This window comes from Muntiacus reevesi, chromosome 6 (genome assembly GCF_963930625.1).
Source record: "Muntiacus reevesi chromosome 6, mMunRee1.1, whole genome shotgun sequence".
NCBI lineage: Eukaryota > Metazoa > Chordata > Mammalia > Artiodactyla > Cervidae > Muntiacus > Muntiacus reevesi.
Window position 1 is genome coordinate 59,643,674 of NC_089254.1, and position 20,526 is coordinate 59,664,199.

At 40.2% G+C, this 20,526-nt stretch overlaps 1 protein-coding gene across 1 annotated transcript in view; it reads right to left on the reverse strand.

Annotated features, from left to right (window-relative positions):
- Positions 1-20,526, reverse strand: part of BMPER (BMP binding endothelial regulator) — a 252,218-nt gene that overhangs the window by 197,918 nt on the left and 33,774 nt on the right. The window contains exon 3 of the mRNA XM_065938888.1: positions 18,623-18,722. Within this exon, the coding sequence (XP_065794960.1) occupies positions 18,623-18,722 (100 nt within the window). The remainder of the gene's footprint in view (positions 1-18,622; positions 18,723-20,526) is intronic.

Here is a 20,526-nt window from a genome sequence, read left to right on the forward strand (position 1 = left end):
GAAAACTGGTCTGCAGTGGGACTGGAGCATCTGAGTATTTCACAAGCAACCTTGGCAATTCTAAGGCACATTCAGGTTCAGCACCCCTGCATTTTCCAGAAGACGAAACCAAAGCTTTGGAAAGAAACTACTGAGTGAAAGTCGAGTAACTAGAAGTGGCAGAGGAGGGAACTGATTCCAGATCTAATTCCAAGTCTATCCCCCTTCACTTCATTCTTCAAATGACTGAGAATCTTAATAACTATCCAATCCACAGGTCCCAAGGCACACAAGCTCTCTGTCTAGATGCCTGAAAACATGACCCTGGCTTCTGCATTTAGCACTTCAATGTGGTCTTGCCTCCAGAGGTTTGAAGTTGTTACCTTGCATTCACAGCCTCATCAAGGTAGCCACACTGGTCACCCAAACCCCAAATATAAAAAATTCCAACTGTGTTTGTAAATCTGATCCCTCTGCTGGCTCCATGTATGGCACAGAGAATGCCCAGACATTCTCAGGGAATCAGGGGGGCTGCCTCATGTGCTAAACATCAGCTAGTTGATGCCCTAGCATGTTTGCAGATAAACAGATACACAGCCCTTTAACCACCAAGCTACTGAAAGCATAATTAGATGACTCGGGTGTAAATAAACTCATCTCAGTGAAGGAGACACTCAAGTTCATGAACATACCAAGGTACTTTGTTCATCTTTATTATACATCAGCCCTAGTAAAATGGGAGCCTCTCTGGCAGATAGATTTCTAAGGCAAACACGCATTAGTTCTCACGGTGAGATACCTGTCAAAAAGAGAACCTAAAACATTTGATCCTAAAAATCAGTTGTGCCAACTTCTAAAGAGACTGAAAGAGACTATTCTCTGATCAAAACCCAGTAAGACTGCTTCTAATTTTTCCATGATGCTCATTTAAAAATAATAAATAGATGCATAGAGATTCATGTATCTTCATAGAGTGATATATCACACATATAGACATACTTTCAATTTTGCAGCTGCCAAACTCAGGTGGCAAATAAAGGAGACCCTAAACAGTGGAAACAGTGTCAGACTTTATTTTTGGGGGCTCCAAAATCACTGCAGATGGTGATTGCAGCCATGAAATTAAAATACGCTTACTCCTTGGAAGGAAAGTTATGGCCAACCTAGATAGCATATTAAAAAGCAGAGACGTTACTTTGCCAACAAAGGTCTGTCTAGTCAAGGCTATGGTTTCCCAGTGGTCATGTATGGATGTGAGAGTTGGACTGTGAAGAAAGCTGAGTGCCGAAAAATTGATGCTTTTGAACTGTGGTGTTGGAGAAGACTCTTGAGAGTCCCTTGGACTGCAAGGAGATCCAACCAGTCCATCCTAAAGGAGATCAGTCCTGGGTGTTCATTGGAAGGAATGATGTTGAATCTGAAACTCCAATACTTTGGCCACCTCATGCGAAGAGTTGACTCACTGGAAAAGACTCTGATGCTGGGAGGGATTGGGGGCAGAAGGAGAAGGGGACGACAGGATGAGATGGGTGGATGGCATCACCGACTTGATGGACATGAGTTTGAGTTAACTCCGGAAGCTTGTGATGGACAGGGAGGCCTGGCATGCTGTGATTCATGGGGTTGCAAAGAGTCGGACATGACTGAGCAACTGAACTGAACTGAACTGAAACAGACGTTGGTAGCTTCTATTTCAAATCACTGCTTTCCTGCAGTTTTTAATGATGCATTCCAACCTTCCACTTGGAACACCTACCAGTATTTTTACCTCCATGAAACAATTCTATTAGAAGCCTCAGAGGGGAAAAGTGTTTTGATTCTAAGACATTTCAAGATGATAGGCATCATCGTGATTTCATTCCTGTAAGTGAAATATCAGACCAGAGCAGGAAAAAATCATTTTAAAGGGCAGAGCACCTTACTCTCCATGAGCAAGTTAGAAGCAGTCACAGAATAGTTTTCAGAGCCACTGTAGAAAACTCAAAGCCAATTTTAAAGTGTGTTTCATATGATGTCACAAAAGGAAATATGTAATCCTATCAAAATGACAGCAACCAGGAAATCTGAAGTCATAATTGGTGAAAGATCTACTAAAAATTGTATTAAGGTTATCAATAAGTTTGTAGGTATGAAATATACTAAAGCTACCACCACATGAAAGTACACTTAGGTTATGATGATTTTAAGGACTTTTTAAAATCTCTATGGAATTCAGCAAAGAAACAGTAAGGCATCAGGAGTTTGGGAATGGTTTAGAGACATGCTGACATTTTTCATTTCTATCATCCATTTTTACTCTCTCCCTAAAATTCTCACTTAACTCTTTTAAAGTCCTGTTGAATTCCAAAATGAACTTAAGATGTATATGGTTCTACAGTAATATACTAAATACACAGTTGATTTCATGAGTCATGTACTAAACGAAGAAGACTGGAATTTGGTTCCAATTTTCCTTTCTCCTCCTTGCCTTTTTCCAACATATATTCAACTACCATGTGCCACACACAGTGATCACAACTGAGAATACTATGGCCCCTCACAGAACCTCTACTTTAGTGGGAGTTACAGAAAAACAAAACACTAAATCACAGTTGTGCCTCGTATTAATTCCACAGCAAGTAGCTGTTGAGGCCAGGAAGTGATGTCTAAAGTGAGAGCTGAAGAAAGGGTAAAAGTCAACTAGGTGACATTGTGTGGAAAAGCAGCCATGCAGAGGGAACAGTGTGTACAAACCCCACGACAAGAAGCATGCACAGAACAGTGAGAGAAACAACGTCCAGCCACAGGAGTCCAGAACAAGACGAGGCTAGAAAGATAAGTAGGAGCCAGACCTTACAGGGATGAAAGGGAATAGCCAAGGATGAGCACTTTCCAGCACTTGCTGTGCGCTGGACCCATAAAGTATATTCCAGCTCTAAGCACCATTCATGATACATGTTTCTACCTGCCATGCATACCAGAGCTGCTCTGAGCATGGTCAGTAGAGTCTAAAGTGACTCACTCCCTTATACATCCACCTTTCATAATTCCAAGAGTGGACAAGACTTGTGAATGTGACGGATGTCATTCCCATAATTAGGTTATGCAAAGATGAAGCAATTTTATAGGTGTAATTAAGATCCCTCATCAATTTCACTTTGTCATTAAAGAGGAAATTTTTCCTGAGTGTGCCTGACCTATTAACTGAGCCCTTAAAGAGTCTATAGGTCAGAGAGACACTCTTCTGTTAACCTTGAAGAAGTAACCATTCTACAACCACATGGAATTGAATTCTAACAACATGAGCTTAGAAGATGACCTTGAACTTCAGATAAAACTGTGGCCCTAGCTGATTTTGACTGCAGCTCTATGAGACCCACCTAAGCTATGTCCAGAATCCTAACACATGGAAATGATGAGATAATAAAGGACTGCTATTTCAGGCCACTAAGTTTGTCATAACTTACTATGCATCAGTAGAAAATACATCAACTGGACATTGGTAACTGAAGGAAGATCTGTTAGGCTGGTAGCCAATGAAGAGGATTCCTGTGTTTTTTTAATATGGGTGCAAGGTCCAAATTTGATTGCAACGCTTTGCATATGACATGACAGGAAGCCAGGAACACACTTCTCCTCCGTAAAAATGAGAAACACTTTCAACTTGCCCACTTCAGAAAAGTAAATACTGATGCACCCCCAAGTCAGCAGCAAGACTTGGAAATCCAGTCTTCTAACTGAAAGGCAATCACAAGTTTTTCACTTAAACTGCCTTCCAAAGTCCATGGAGTCTAAAACACAGAGGCTGTAAATGAAAGGACAGAAACAAATTTGACAGAGAAAGCAGATCTCTGTTTTAAGTCTTCTTACTAGTTTTAACAAGAACAGGTTTTTGTAAAGTATGATTTTAATGTTAACAAGATCCTTTCATACAAATAGGGTCTTTTTTATTTAAATGCAAAAATAGCCCGGTTTATATTATGGGAAACCAAACTATGAAATATAACATTTTATACATATTTTTTCAGTTAGAGAAAAGGAGAGAGGAAGACAAACCCCTGAAGTTTTCTTTTTTTTCTTGTCCTTAAAAACACATTAACAACCGCCACTCAAATTTTGGGGGCTAAGTAGGTAAAATTAGCTATACTGTTAAAGGTTAAAATAGTTATAGGTTATAATACACATGCAAGCATCTCATAACCTAACAATTTCAAGAAACACATTAAGAATTCTCCTAAACTCAAAAAAATCATGGTAAAAATGACAGCAGCACTGGAATTGAGTAGCTCAGTGATGGGAATGTTTTTCAGAGCAATATAATTTCTTAAGATGTTTAAAGTTATATGTCAGAGGCTCAGCATTAAAGAAGCTAAGAGTTAAGCCAGCAGAGATTGCTTTCTGTATGCAGAGACTGACCCTGGAAGGACTCCCAAAAATCTGGGAAATGGTTATCTTCAGAAAAGGGGACAAGGTGGCTAGGGTCAAAACTAGGACAAAGCCTTACTTTTACCATAGGATGCTTTTGCGTATTTTGAATTTTATGAATGGATTTCCTATTAAAAATATTTTATGAAACCAGGCCTACGCACAAAAGAGTAAAGCTCAACTAAATTGTCTCAGTACACTGCAATACAGTCACGGATACTGAAGAGGAAAAGAAAGTAAGCTAGGGGTTCCCCAAAACAGTAGGTTCATAAGAAAAGCCACCACCTCCTAAGCCACATGTTGTTTCCAATACCTCCACAAAGTTTCACTGCCCACATAATTCCTTTGAAATTGCTGGTCCACCCAGAGTGTAAAAGTCCAGGGAGGCAGAAAGGGTGTGACAGAGACATCGCTGCAAAGTTGATGCCAGCGTCTCTCTGGTTCCTTCATCTCTGGAGCCCTCCTAATTCTCCAGGTCACTCCTCCTTCCTTCCTATCTAATAGGCAGCATTTGTGTTACCAGGAAGAAGAATGGAGTGTTTGGAATCTGGGTCCCACTACTTCTGAGCAACTGTGCATCTTAAAAAAAAAAATCTCTTCACCTCTTTAAGTATCTCTGTTTCCCCCTTCATTAAGTCAGAATAATAATAACCACCACCTCAGAGGTGACTATAACATTATCTATGAAAACCTAAAGACTGGAGTTTGTCTATTTCAAAATACTGTCTGAATCACCATACAGTTAATATGACTGACGGAGTATTAGCCTTAAGGCAGATTATACCTTATTTGGGATATGAAACCTGGGGCAAATGGCATCCAGGTCAGTCATATATAACAACCACCAGAGAATTTGGTCATGTCTAAAAGAAAGGAAAACAGAGGCTGGGGAAAGAGCTGCTCTTTTGTTTGGGCAGCAGGCAATACACAGTTAGGATTGCCAAAGCAGTCTGGTTAAAAGCAAACAACTGGATGGACACGAGAATGGTTAACTCAACCTTTCCCTCTCAGAACATGTAAACAAGAGGACAATTTACTCTGTCAACACAGGGATTAATTATTTTTTAAGTTTTTTTTTTTTTTAAGTTCATTCCTATATATGGTTATCAGCTGGCCCCCTCCAAAACAACCACATAGCAATATTCTGAAAGGCATAGTCATCTTCCAGGTCATTCTCGAAGCAACAGGCAAAGTAACCTCTTCTGTGTGAACCTGCACTATGTGAAAGGCAGTCTGTAATTAAAAATACTCAATCTTTTACCATTATTCTTACTCTTTGTTACTTTGGTCAAGACTTGGTCTCTGTAAATAAGCCTAGAACCTAGGATGGGTGTTCATTTTGGAAATCAGTGTGCAAATATTTATATCGTGTCTCTTTCCTTTCATTTTCTGAGACATCATAGGATTTTTTAAAATCAAATATAAAAATTAAACTATTAAAAAACACAATCCATGGGATCACAATCATAGAAAAACAAGATGAAGCACAAAGAAATCAGAGAAATCAAAGACAAAAGAAGATTGTGGAAAATAAATCCCACTTAACAAATGAAAAACTATGTTCTTCTATCTTTCATCAAAGTATTCTGGATCATTAATATTTTATGCTATATATGAAGAAAGAGAATGGAATTGAATCTATAAAGGTTTGAAACACACCTTATTCACTGATGATACTCTAATAACAAACATATTCAAATAACAAATACATTATTGTTCATGAAAGAACCCCAGATTAAAGAGTGGTTTGCAGTCCAAGTAAACACAGAAAAGCTGCCAAAACTGTCTGTTTGACTCTCAATGATCTCATTTGTTTTTAATCAAACAACATTCAGTTTTTTCAGATTAGATTAATCTTTTGCCTAGTTTTTAAGCTATTTGGATAAAAATGTATAACAATTATTAGCATAAAATAATCTGAAAAGTACACTGAAACATTTGCTTGAGAAGAATTCGTTATAATTTACTTGCTTTTTCTGTTTTAAAGAATAATATGGCTTCATAAAAGGTATAAGACCAATTTGGTAAGCAGTGTTATCCTATAAATACCCGGCACAGGCTCAGTAAATACTTGAATGAATGAATGAATGAATGGAACATAGGAGCAATGTGACTAAAGCAAACAAGAACATAAATCCCTATACACACACACACACACACACACACACACACACACACACACACACACACAAAACCTTCCTAAAAATCCTTTTGGAAATAATGAGTTTTCATATTTCTAACTTCAGCAGATTTACTCTACTGCTTCCTTTTCAGTATCAACTTATTTTCTGAGGAAAATAAGCAGAAGTCATGATAGGATTCTTCATGTGCTTGTCTGACTCCTCTACCTTCCTCCAAACAATTAGCAAACAAAAACTTAAAAGCCCAGAAAATGGTATTTTAACAAGTTCCCTAGGTGATATGAGTGGAAGGCAATGCCGAAGAAATATTCCATGACTTTGTGTGGATTATGACCTTCACCTGAGAGCTTGCCCCAAACAGCCCTCTTTGGATGTGATGAACCCCTCTTGATCACAAAAATGAGTCACCTCTTCTGGAAAGCCTTCCCCAGTGCATTCCACTTGTCCTCTACTCTCTGGCATACCTTCCCTAGAGAACTTCACCCACCAAATGGTAATTATTTGTCCCTCTGGTACAGCAAGCTCCTTGAGGGCATGGATGCCCTCTGGTTGAACTTTGGGTCACTAACACCTCGGCAAATGAATTCAGTTTTCTGAGCCTTCAGTTTCCTCATGTATAAAATGAGAAAGATAGAAATGGCCTTGCTGTTGTGAGGACTAACATAAACCAACTAACCCAGTGTCCAGCAGTGTGGGTGCCTTTGGGACCACTGCTATGAAGGTAACAGATAGGATAAAGTTTTCAAAATCAATCAACATCTCACCACCTATAGGGCTTCAACAACACTATGTGGAAAGGCAAATGCCACAACTTTCTCAGAGTTCTTGGTAAATACAAATATGTCCCAATTTTTATCACACCAAAAGGTGAACGACATACAGAAGATCTTGTTTTCCTGTAGGAACAAGGCCATCACTGAGCCTAGCCTCAAACAAAGAATAGCAATGACCCTTAAAGCCCTATAGGGAATGAGAATGGTCTTTATGAATATAATAAATTGTGGTGGTGGTGGTTTAGACGCTAAGTCATGTCCAACTCTTTGCAACCCAGTAGACTGTAACTGCCAGGCTCCTCTGTCCATGGGATTTTCCAGGCAAGCATATGGAATGGGTTGCCATTTGCTTCTTCAGGGGATCTTCCTGACCCAGGGACCAAACCCAGGTCTCCTGCATTGCAGGCAGATTCTTTACCAAGCCACCAGGGAAACCCATAATAAATACTGTTGTTGTTGTTGTTCAGTCCCTCAGTCATGTCTGACTCTTTGTGATCCCCTGGACTACAGCACACCAGGCTTTCCTGTACTTCACCAACTCCTGGAGCTTGCTCAAACTCATGCCCATTGAGACAATGATGCCACATCATCGTTTTGTCCTCTGTCGTCCCCTTCTTCTCCTGCCTTCAATCTTTCCCAGCATCGGGGTCTTTTCTAATAAGTTGACTCTTGGCATCAGGTGGCCAAAGTATTGGAGCTTCAGCATCAGTCCTTCCAATGAATATTCAGGATTGATTTACTTTAGGATTGACTGGCTTGATCTCTATGCAGCCCAAGGGACTCTCAAGAGTCTTCTCCAATACCACAGTTCAAAGGCTTCAATTCTTCAGCACTCAGCCTTCTTTATGGTCTAACTCTCACATCCATACATGACTACTGGAAAAACCATAGCTTTGACTAGATGGACTTTTGTTGGCAAAGTAATGCCTCTGCTTTTTAAAATGGTGTCTAGGTTAGTCATAGCTTTTCTTCCAAGGTGCAAATGTCTTTTAATTTCATGGCTGGTGTGACCATCTGCAGTGATTCTGGAGCCCAAGAAAATAAAGTTTGTCACTGCTTTCATTGTTTCCCTATCTATTTGCCATGAAGTGATGGGACTGGATGCCATGATCTTAGTGTTTTGAATGTTGAGTTTTATTTTATTTGTTTATTCTGTAATTATTTAAACGAATGAAATGCAGCTCCACATGATGATAGACAAACTATGAACACTGATTAAAAATGTTCCCAAATATACATCAGTACACATGTAGACAAAAACACAAGCATACTTTAATATAGGAATTTTAAATTTCCCCAATTAATTTTTACCCAAATTTCTTAACAGACTGTCCAAGAAAAAATGTGCTGATAATATGCCTTCTCTCCATGCTTTCCCCTATTAGAAGTATCAAAACAAACAAAAAGTAGTAACCCCAAAGAGTCTTCAAAGGCCTCAATGTGAAGCATGCTTGACAATTGGAATATGAAAATAATGATATTTCCCAATGAAAAATAATTCTTAGAAATAAGAGGCATGTCATATATAATAAATCCACAGCAAAGATTATCCTCAATGGTGAAAAATTGAAAGCATTTCCCCTAAAGTCAGGAACAAGACAAGGGTGCCCACTCTCACCACTTCTATTCAACATAGTTTTGGAAGTTTTAGCCACAGCAATCAGAGAAGAAAAAGAAATAAAAGGAATCCAGTTTGGAAAAAGAAGTAAAACTCTCACTGCTTGCAGATGACATGATTCTCTACAGGGAAAACCCTAAAGACTCCTCCAGAAAACTACTAGAGCTAATCAGTGAATATAGTAAAGTTGCAGGATATAAAATTAACACACAGAAGTCCCTTGCATTCCTATACACTAACAGTGAGAACAAGAGAAGACTCTACACATGGACATCACCAGATGGTCAACACTGAAATCAGACTGATTATATTCTGTGCAGCCAAAGGTGGAGAAGCTCTATACAGTCAGCAAAAACAAGACCGGGAGCAGACTGTAGCTTGGATCATCAACTCTTTATTGCCAAATTCAGACTGAAATTGAAGAAAGTGGAGAAAACCACTAAGCCATTCAGGTATGACCTAAATCAAATCCCTTATGACTATACAGTGGAAGTGAGAAATAGATTTAAGGGACTAGATCTGATAGAGTGCTTGATGAACTATGGATGGAGGTTCATGACATTGTACAGGAGACAGGAATCAAGACCATCCCCAGAAAAAGAAATGCAAAAAAGCAAAATGGCTCTCTGAGGAGGCCTTACAAATACCTGTGAAAAGAACGGAAGCAAAAAGCAAAGAAGAAAAAGAAAGATATACCCATTTGAATGCAGAATTCCAGAGAATAGCAAGGAAAGATAAGAAAGCCTTCCTCAGCAATCAATGCAAAGAAATAGAGCAAAACAACAGAATGGGAAAGACTAGAGATCTCTTCAAGAAAATTAGAAATACCAAGAGAACATTTCATGCAAAGATGGGCACAATAAAGGACAAAAATAGTAGGGACCTAACAGAAGCAGAAGATATTAAGGAGAGGTGGCAAGAATACACAGAAGAACTGTACAAAAATGATCTTCATGACCCAGATAATCACGATGGTGTGATCACTCACCTAGAGCTAGATCCTGGAATGTGAAGTTAACTGGGACTTAGGAAGCATCACTATGAACAAAACTAGTGGAGGTGATGGAATACCAGTTGAGCTATTTCAAATCCTGAAAGATGACGCTGTGAAACTGCTGCACTCAATATGCCAGCAAATTTGGAAAACTCAGCAGTGGCCACAGGACTGGAAAAGATCAGTTTTCATTCCAATCCCAAAGAAAGGCAATGCCAAAGAATGCCCAAACTACCGCACTATTGCACTCATCTCACATGCTAGTAGAGTAATGCTTAAAATTCTACAAGCCAGGCTTCAGCAATACGTGAACCATGAACTTCCAGATGGTCAAGCTGGTTTTAGAAAAGGCAGAGGAACCAGAGATCAAATTGTCAACATTCACTGGATCATTGAAAAAAGCAAGAGAGTTCCAGAAAAACATCTATTTCTGTTTTATTGACTATACCAAGCCTTTGACTGTGTGGATCACAATAAACTGTGGAAAATTCTGAAAGAGATGCAAATACCAGACCACTTGACCTGCCTCTTGAGAAACCTGTATACAGGTCAGGAAGCAACAGTTAGAACTGGACATGGAACAACAGACTGGTTCCAAATAGGAAAAGGAGTACATCAAGGCTGTATATTGTCACCCTGCTTATTTAACTTACAAACAGAGTACATCATGAGAAATGCTGGGCTGGAGGAAGCACAAAGTGGAATCAAGATTGCTGGGAGAAATATCAGTAACCTCAGATATGCAGATGACACCACCCTTATGGCAGAAAATGAAGAGGAACTAAAGACTCTCTTGATGAAAGTGAAAGAGGAGAATGAAAAAGTTGGCTTAAAGCTCAACATTCAGAAAACTAAGATCATGGCATCTGGTCCCATCACTTCATGGCAAACAGATGGGGAAACAGTGGAAACAGTGGCTGACTTTATTTTGGGGGCCTGGAAAGTTATGATCAACCTACACAGCATATAAAAAGCAGAGACATTACTTTGCCAACAAAGGTCCATCTAGTCAAGGCTATGGTTTTTCCAGTGGTCATGTATGGATGTCAGCGTTGGACTATAAAGAAAGCTGAGCACAGAAGAATTGTTGCTTTTGAACTGTGGTGTTGTAGAAGACTCTTGAGAGTCCCTTGGACTGCAAGGAGATCCAACCAGTCCATCCTAAAGGAGATCAGTCCTGGGTGTTCATTGGAAGGACTAATGTTGAAGCTGAAACTCCAATACTTTGGCCACCTCATGTGAAGAGCTGACTCATTTGAAAAGACCCTGATGCTGGGAGGGATTGGGCACTGGAGGAGAAGAGGATGACAGAGGATGAGATGGCTGGGTTGCACCACCAACTCGATGGATATGGGTTTGTGTAGACTCCGGGAGTTGGTGATGGACAGGGAGGCCTGGCATGCCATGGTTCATGGGGTTCAAAGAGTCAGACACGACTGAGAGACTGAACTGAACTGAACGGAACAATGAGAAAACAGAAAGAGAAATTAAGGAAATAATTCCAATCACCATTGTGATGAAAAGAATAAAATACTTAGGAATAAATCTACCTAAAGAAATAAAAGGCCTATATATAGAAAACTATAAAACACTGATGAAAGAAATCAAAGATGACACAAATAGATGGAGAAATATACCATGTTCATGGATCAGTAGAATCAATATAGTGAAAATGAGTATACTACCCAAAGCAATCTATAGATTCATTGCAATCCCTATCAAGCTACCAAATGTATTTTTCAGAGAACTAGAACAAATAATCTCACAATTTGCATGGAAATACAAAAAACCTCAAAGAGCCAAGGCAATCTTGAGAAAGAAGATTGGAACTGGAGGAATCAACCTGCCTGACTTCAGACTATACTATATACTACAAAGCTACAGTCATCAAGACAGTATGGTACTGGCACAAAGACAGAAAAATAGACCAGTGAAACTAAATGGAAAGCCCAGAGATAAATCCATGCACCTGTGGACACCTTATCTTTGACAAAGGAGGCAAGAATATACAATGGAGAAAAGACAATCTCTTTAACAAGTGGTGCTGGGAAAACTGGTCAACCACTTGTAAAAGAATGAAACTAGAACACTTTCTAACACCATACACAAAAATAAACTCAAAATGGATTAAAGATCTAAACATAAGACCAGAAACTATAAAAATCCTCGGGGGAAACATAGGCAAAACACTCTCTGACATAAATCACAGCTGGATCCTCTATGATTCACCTCCCAGAGTAATGGAAATAAAAGAAAAAATAAACAAATGGGACCTAATTAAACTTAAAAAGCTTTTGCACAATGAAGGAAACCACAGCAAGGTGAAAAGACAGCCTTCAGAATGGGAGAAAATAATAGCAAATGAAGCAACTGACAAAGAATTAATCTCAAAAATATACAGGCAGCTCCTCTAGCTCAATTCCAGAAAAATAAATGACCCAACCAAAAAATTGGCCAAAGAACTAAACAGACATTTCTCCAAAGAAGACATACAGATGGCTAACAAACACATGAAAAGATGCTCAACATCACCATCAGAGAAATGCAAATCAAAACCACAATGAGGTACCATCTCATGCTGGTCAGGATGGCTGCTATCCAAAAGTCTACAAGCAATAAATGCTGGAGAGGGTGTGGAGAAAAGGGAACCCTCTTTCACTGTTGGTGGGAATGCAAACTAGTTCAGCCACTATGGAGAATAGTATGGAGATTCCTTAAAAAACTGGAAATAGAACTGTCATATGACCCAGCAATCCCACTGCTGGGCATACATACCAAAGAAACCAGATCTGAAAGAGAAACGTGCACCCCAATGTTCATCGCAGCACTGTTTGTAATAGTCAGGACATGGAAGCAACCTAGATGCCCATCAGCAGATGAACGGATAGGAAAGCTATCACAATGAAATATTACTCAGCCATCAAACAGAATGCATTTGAATCAGTTCTAAAGAGGTGGATGAAACTGGAGCCTATTATACAGAGTGCAATAAGTTAGAAAAACACCAATACAGTATATTAACACTTATACATGGAATTTAGAAAGATGGTAATGATGACCCTATATGCAAGACAGCAAAAGAGACACAGATGTAAAGAACAGACTTTTAGACTCTGTGGGAGAAGGCGTGGGTGGGATGATTTGAGAGAATAGCACTGAATCATGTATATTATCATATGTAAAACAGATCACCAGTCCAGGTTCAATGCATGAGACAGGGTGCTCAGGGCCGGTACACTGGGATGACCCAGAGGGATGGGATGGGGAGGGAGATGGGAGGGGAGTTCAGCATGGGGAACACATGTACACCCATGGCTGATTCATGTCAATGTATGGCAAAAACCACCACAATATTGTAAAGTAATTAGCCTCCAATTAAAATAAATAAATAAATAATAAATAAAACAAGAAAAAAAAGAAGAAGCAATAAGAGACATGTAAAATAGCCCCCCTTTCTTCATCTAGCCTATATTCTAAATTCAGTTGATCCTATAATTACAGTTCATCAGCCTGGGGTAAGATTTTGCAAAAGTAGCATCATTCAAGTCTTGATTTGTTGACAACTGTCAGTGCTTTCTACACATCATTGAAAAAAACATAAAAGTAATATCTCACCCTCAGCTAGGTTCTTTAAAAGGAGCTTGATACCATTTCTCACAAAACTAGAGAAAGGGAGAAAAAAGTCCCATTATAATATGGGAGAAATCCAGAACAGGAAAAACTTGGGACAGGAGTGTGCATGTCACAATGTCAAGTAAATAATTGGTTACATGGGCAGTATAGGGGTAATGTGGCTATATGGGCAAGATTTTAAAGCAAAAAACAGCTGTAGAGGTATTTTCACAAAGCAAATAGCAAAAGAATAAGCACTATTTAATTTCATTTATGTAAAAATTTATGCTCAAAATCCTCCAAGCTAGGCTCCAACAGTATGTGAACCGAGAACTTCCAGATGTACAAGCTGGATTTAGAAAAGGCAGAGGAAGAACCAGAGATGAAATTGTCAACATCTGTTGGATCATAGAAAAAGCAAGAGAATTCCAGAAAAACATTTACCTCTGCTTCACTGACTACACTAAAGCCTTTGTGAGGATTGCAACAAATTCTGTAGAAAATTCTTTAAGAGATGAGAATACCAGACCACCTTACCTGTTTCCTGAGAAATCTGTATGCAAGTCAAGAAGCAACAGTTAGAATTGTATATAAACAATGAACTGGTTGGGAAAGGAGTACATCAAGGCTGTATATTGTCACCCTGCTTATTTAACTTATATGCAAAATACATTATGTGAAATCCAGGACTGGAAGAAGCACAAACTGGAATCAAGATTGCCTGGAGAAATATCAATAATCTCAGATATGCAGATGACACCACCCTTATGACAGAGCAAAGAGGAACTAAAGAGCCCCTTGATGATGGTGAAAGAGGAGAGTAAAAAAGCTGGCTTAAAACTCAACATTCAAAAAACAAAGATCATGGCATCCGGTCCCATTACTTCATGGCAAATAGATGGGGAAACAATGGAAACAGTTTATTTTCTTCAAAATTACTGTGGTTCCAAAATCACTGTGGACCTTGACTGCAACCATGAAATTAAAAGACTCTTGTTCCTTAGAAGAAAATCTATGACAAACCTAGATAGCGTATTAAAAAGCAGAGGCTCTACTTTGCCAACAAAGGTCTGTATAGTCAAAGCTACGGTTTTTCCAGTAGTCATGTATGGATGTGAGAGTCAGACCACAAAGAAAGCTGAACACTGAAGAACTGATGCTTTTGAGCTGTGGTACTGGAGAAGACTCTTGAGAGTCCCTTGGACAGCAAGGAAATCAAACCAGTCAATCCTAAAGGAAATCAATCCTGAATATTCATGGAAGGACTGATGCTGAATCTGAATCTCCAATACTTTGGCCATCTGATGCAAAAGAACCGATTCATTGGAAAAGCCTTGATGCTGGGAAAGACTGAAGAAAAGAGAAAGGGGCAACAGAAGATGGGATGATTGGATGGCATCACTGACTCAATGGACATGAGTTTGAGCAGACTCCGGGAGATGATAAAGGACAGGGAAGCCTGGCATTCTGCAGTCCATGGGGTCACAAAGGTTCGGACACAACTGAGGGACTGAACAACAACATGTAAAATAAAACCACATATACAAGATGAGATATATATGTAAATGTTTGCATATGTAATAAACCGAAAAAGGTCTGGGAAAGACAATAAACTGGTAACAGCTGTTATTTCTTAGAAGATTCAGTTTTATAGAAAATACTTTATTCCCTCCTCCCCTGATGTTAAGTGGGAGAAGAACATAAAGCAGAAATAATACCATTCGATGGTAAGATACCAATTGTGTGTGCGTTTAGTCTCTTCAGTTGTATCCAGCTCTTTGTGACCCCATGGACTATAGCCCATCAGTCTCCTCTGTCCGTGGGATTCTCTAGACAAGAATACTGGAGTGGGTTGCCATGCCCTCCTCCAAGGGGATCTTTCCTGACCTAGGGATTGAACCTGCATTTCCTATGTCTAATTGAAGAATCCACTAAAGGTGGAGTCTTTACCCACTGAGCCACCAAGGACGCCCAAGACATCAGCTAGGTAAACACTTTTACGTGGGTAAAAATATAGGAAAAATATATCAATATCAACAATTATTTATTACTTCTGGGTGGTAAGATTATGAGTAATTTATTTTCTGCTTTTCCACAGTTGAGCCTATTTTTAAAAGCTTCTTCTGTGAGCATATGTAACTATTCTAATCAGAAAAATATAAATAAACCAGTAGCTAAGAGCAAATACAACTGTGTTTCTTAAAACCCAGGAGACAAACAATGTATTATGGAGTAAAAATTGAGAAAACAAAGGAGGCATCTTTAAGAACCCCCTCTAGAGCCTGAGAGGTCAGATCTACTCAGGAGTTTCTATCAGGAAGGTCCGTCTTGAGGCAGGCTGGGGATTTTGACCTCCCCAGAAGGCCTTGACTTTGCTATCAGAATGAGAACTCAGAGGACTTCCCTGGCTGTCCAGTGGCTAAGACTCTGTGCCCTGGGTTTAATCCCTGGCCAGAGACCTAGACCCCACATGCTGCAACTAAAAAAAGATTCTTCATGCCACAACTAAGACCCGGCACAGCCAAATAAATAAATTAATTTTTTTTAATGGAGAACTCAGGACACTGAATTCAATGGTCTATTCTTGGGTCCAGTTCCATTTGAAGAGCCTTATCTTAAGAGAAAAATGAATATTCAGGAAAAGTATCCCTCTCCCTTGGAAGATCAGGATGATTGGAAGAAAGAATGATGATAAAGGAAACAGCAGGACAAAAAGGAAAGGAGGTTACACAGTAGAGCAACCCAAAGTGCCCCCTGTACCATGATAACAGGAAACAAAATGAAAGCCTTGGGCATGGTCCCTTCACACATTCTGCTTCCACCCTGTAGCATCCAATTCATCTCTCACTGGCGAGGCTGCCTTGGAAGATGAAGCTGGCAAATCAGCAGTTAAAAAATAGAGAATGAAATGGAAGAGGTTCTTTAAGGTGAATCAACAGTAAGTTAGACACACATTAATTCAGCAATGTATTCTTAATTGTAACTACTTTATCTGACCATCAGCTTGGGAGATTCCTAAGAAATTACTATTTCAAGTCTTGTATCCATAGCTCTCCGAAGTCACATGAGTAAAACATCTGACTCCCAACTCCGTAGGAAAGAGATGAGAAGTAAATGACTGACTACTCCTACTCCAAAAGGCTTCAGAAAACACAGTTATAGACAAGTCTATTAGGTATTTATAGAGTACCACTATATTTATACTAACTGAGAAAAGGTTACATGCCAGGCACTGTGCTAAACACTTGGTTTCTCACCATTAGCTACCTCTCCAACTCAACTGCTATCTTCGTTTAACAGGTGAGGGAATGCGGAAGAAAGAGGCTCCACGTCTCTACTTGCTCAAGTGGAAACTTTGAGGTATTAGTTTCTCAGGCTGCTGTGACAAATTATCACAAGCTTAGGAGCTTAGGACAACAGAAATGTATTCTCTCACAGTTGCGGAGACTAGAAGTTTCCAAATGAAGGTGTTGGCAGGACCAGGCTCCATCTGAAGGTTCTGGGGAAGAATCCCCCTGGGCTTTTCCCAACTCTTGGTAGCCAGAGACATTCCTTGACTTGTGGCAACACAACTCCAAGCTCTGCCTCATATATTTATTTATAGCCTTAAACATTATAGTTTACTCTTATAATTATAGTCACTCACAAACAATTGGGCATTAATTCTTGACATGTGGGCTTCATATAATAGTGTGTGTTGAAAAGTTCAAACTCTTATTTGAGTATAGAGACTTGGGGGTTGTCACTGGAAATGGTGCTTTAGTTTACCTGGTTTCTAGAGAACTGCTTTTGAGAGCTCTACAGAAGGGGCCCCTCTCTTGCTGCTCCAAAAATGCATTCTCTTCTGTGAGGGTAGAAATCACCCGATCAAGATCTCTTTCAGATGTCCCCAGCCAGGCTGCATATTAAATCCCCCAGGATCTTTTAAAAAAGACAGATGCTAAGCTTCTCTCCCCAGAGCAAGTGAATAATGTGAATCTCAGCAACACAGCCCAGGCATTCATACCTGCTTTTCTCATTACATGGTCACCTCCTCTATGTGTCACTGTCTTCTCTTCATATAAAGACCCCAGGCATAATATATTTGGAGCCACCCCTAATTCAGCATGACCTTAACTAATTATATCTCCAAAGATCCTATTTCCAATTAAGGTCACATTCTGGGGTTCCTAGTGGATGTTAACTTTTGGGGAACACTTTGCAACCCAGGATGCATCTCTGGGGGATGAGAAATCTTTCTGCAACCCAGGACTGCTGGATCTGGACTTGGCAGTGTGACTCCAGAGCCACATCCTGAAGCACTGTGCTCATTTTGATGTCTGCAGGACCATACTACATACACTAGGCATCATCAGAGCAGGACCTGGCTCCTGTCCTGAGGAACTGACAACCTACTAAACACAAATGAGACAACAAAGGAGAAAAGGCACATCACTGAAATGTCTGTGTGGCCTTCTGATGCCATGAAAACTTAGCTATGATGAGATGGATGAGGGCTGGGGGACCTTGAGCACAGGCAGCATCTGGGCAGGTTGGGAGGAAAGACCTGAGTGAAGGCAGAAGCAAGGCTGGAAGAACAGGTCCTAGAGAGATGGGCATGCTGGCGAGTCACAGGAGACGGGGCGGGGGGGGGGGAGGGGGCGGGCGTGGAATAATAATATTTTAAGGATGTTTCAAAGACAAAGGGAAGAACTTCAGCTTAATTCAGAAGAAAAAACTATTATGATACAAACTGGTCTTAAAGACTTCTTTGGCAGAGGTGGGCAGGGCAAGCTAAAGCCTGGAAAAACCGAGTGTTGAAACTTCTTGACAAAACAGGCTTGCGTGTGTGTGTACCAACATGCAGGGGCATCATGTTTACATCTCTTCTAGGACATTTTAACAACTTGCCTCAGAAAATAAGCCAACGATGCAGATGCTCTCTATGCTTTCATCCCCCACTAGGAGATTCCTCCTTACCACCAGCCCCCCAACACTCACTCGCTTCCCTCCTGACACCCCATTGCATCCCAGCCAAAAGCTGAGTGAATAGAAAGGTGAGAGAAAGAAATAAAAACGCCTGCAGGAACAGCCATAAAAAGGCAGCCAAGACATAAATCACCTTTGCACCGCTCGCAACAGGCTCCCCTCTGCTTGATGGCCAAGGCACAGTCTCTGGACAACACTGGGCACTTCTCTCTCTTACAGGTCACTTCCTTGTTCTAGGCAAAAAAAAAAAAAAAAAAGACACATTTGAAATCAGCTTCAAACAGAATCCCCAGAATCCTAGCACACAATTGAGCCTTTCCCAGCTTCTCTCCTCCTATCTTGCCTTCATCTTCACGAGACAACTCTGTGATAGCCAATGAGATTTTGCTCTTTCTGGAGCAGGTATATCCATCCAGGAACAGACTGAGGTTAGAGGCAGATGAACAGGGTGGATAGTCCCTTCTTGACCAGCCAATTTAACATAGATAACCAAACTCCAAGAGAGAGAAGCTTTCTTTTGCTCTACCATTTCTTTCTGGTACATACTATAGAAATGATAATATTTGTGTAAATCATATTTTGCCCATTGGGCTACCTGGGCCAGGACTGCATTGTGAGAACAAAAATATTTGCACACAGCCGTCCAACTATCCTTAATAGCAGAGTGCATTAAAATGCAGCAATCTAAAGTTCCAACTCAAATAATGACAAAGTTGAGTATTGAATCGGCTCAGTAAGAGAAAAAATAATATTCCCCATGCCAAGCAGAGACACAGGCGTCAGTGTTTTATAGCTGTGGGACAGCTGTACTATATTAGCACTTATGCTAATGAAAGTGTGGTGAGTATTTGCATCTTTGGTTTTATCCAGAAAGGTTAGCTGTTAAAATGACTTTGAGAAGATCCAAACATGATGCATTACCTGTTTGCAGAATAAGATGCACATGAACCAAAAATACTATGTCACAACACTTCAACAAGACTGGGACTGGAAAAATGTCTACTAAATGCTGAGTGTTGTGGCTTTCATTCTTATTAAATTCCTGGGAGATAAATATTATCACTCTCTCATTTATGCACAGGAAAATAGCTGTTCTGAGTAGCTCTATGACTAACTTTGCAGTGGTAGGGGTGGATTTCAAAATTGAGCTCACAAACGTACACAAGGCCCACCTCCTACCCTGAGTTAAGGCTGGAATGACCATGTTCGTCGCCTGATTTGGGGACAGACTAGAGAGGAGCAACTGACCAGCTCTCTTACCTCATGATGAACACTCCCGGAACATGTGCAGGAGACATGTGCAGGAGACTCAGCCCTGACAAAGACCTTGGGAAGATTCACAAGTGTACCCAGTAGTCTTCAAAGTCAAGAGACTAAAGAAGATCTCTCCAGTTCTATTCTAGCACCAAGGAGAGATGTAAGGAGTGTCTGTAAGTGTTTGAGTGTCAGTGTGTGTGTGTTAGAGAGAGAGAGAGAGTGGCGGGGGGATGGTATGTTGGGGGCTGGGAGCCCAAGTTCAGCCTATGCACCAAATTCCAGCTCTAAATCAGTGCTAAGATAAAAACAAGTGTCTGCTAAATGCACCTAGCATTTAGCAGACACTTGCTACAGTCCCAATCTTGCTGAAGTGTTGTGACATAGTGTTTTTGGTTCACATGCATCTTGTTCTACAAACAGGTAATGCATCATGTTTGGATCTTCTCAAAGTCATTTTAACGGCTAACCTTTCCGGATAAAACCGAAGATACAAATGCTCACCACACTTTCATTAGCATAAGTGCTAACATAGTGCTTCTCTCCAATCCCCTGGGAGTTGCAGAGCCTCTCGAGACACTCCCAGGGTCTAATTCTAAAATGAATCCAGACTGTCATCTCCTCCCTTTTTGAATGAGCAGAACCCCTGAGAGTCCCAGAACTCCACACTCTCCAACTCACCCATCACCTCTCCCCTACAGTGAGGTACATGGAGCTTGGGGATGGGTGGCCCCCGCCAACCCAACAGCTCTATTTCTACATGTTTGTTGTCTCAGTACCCTG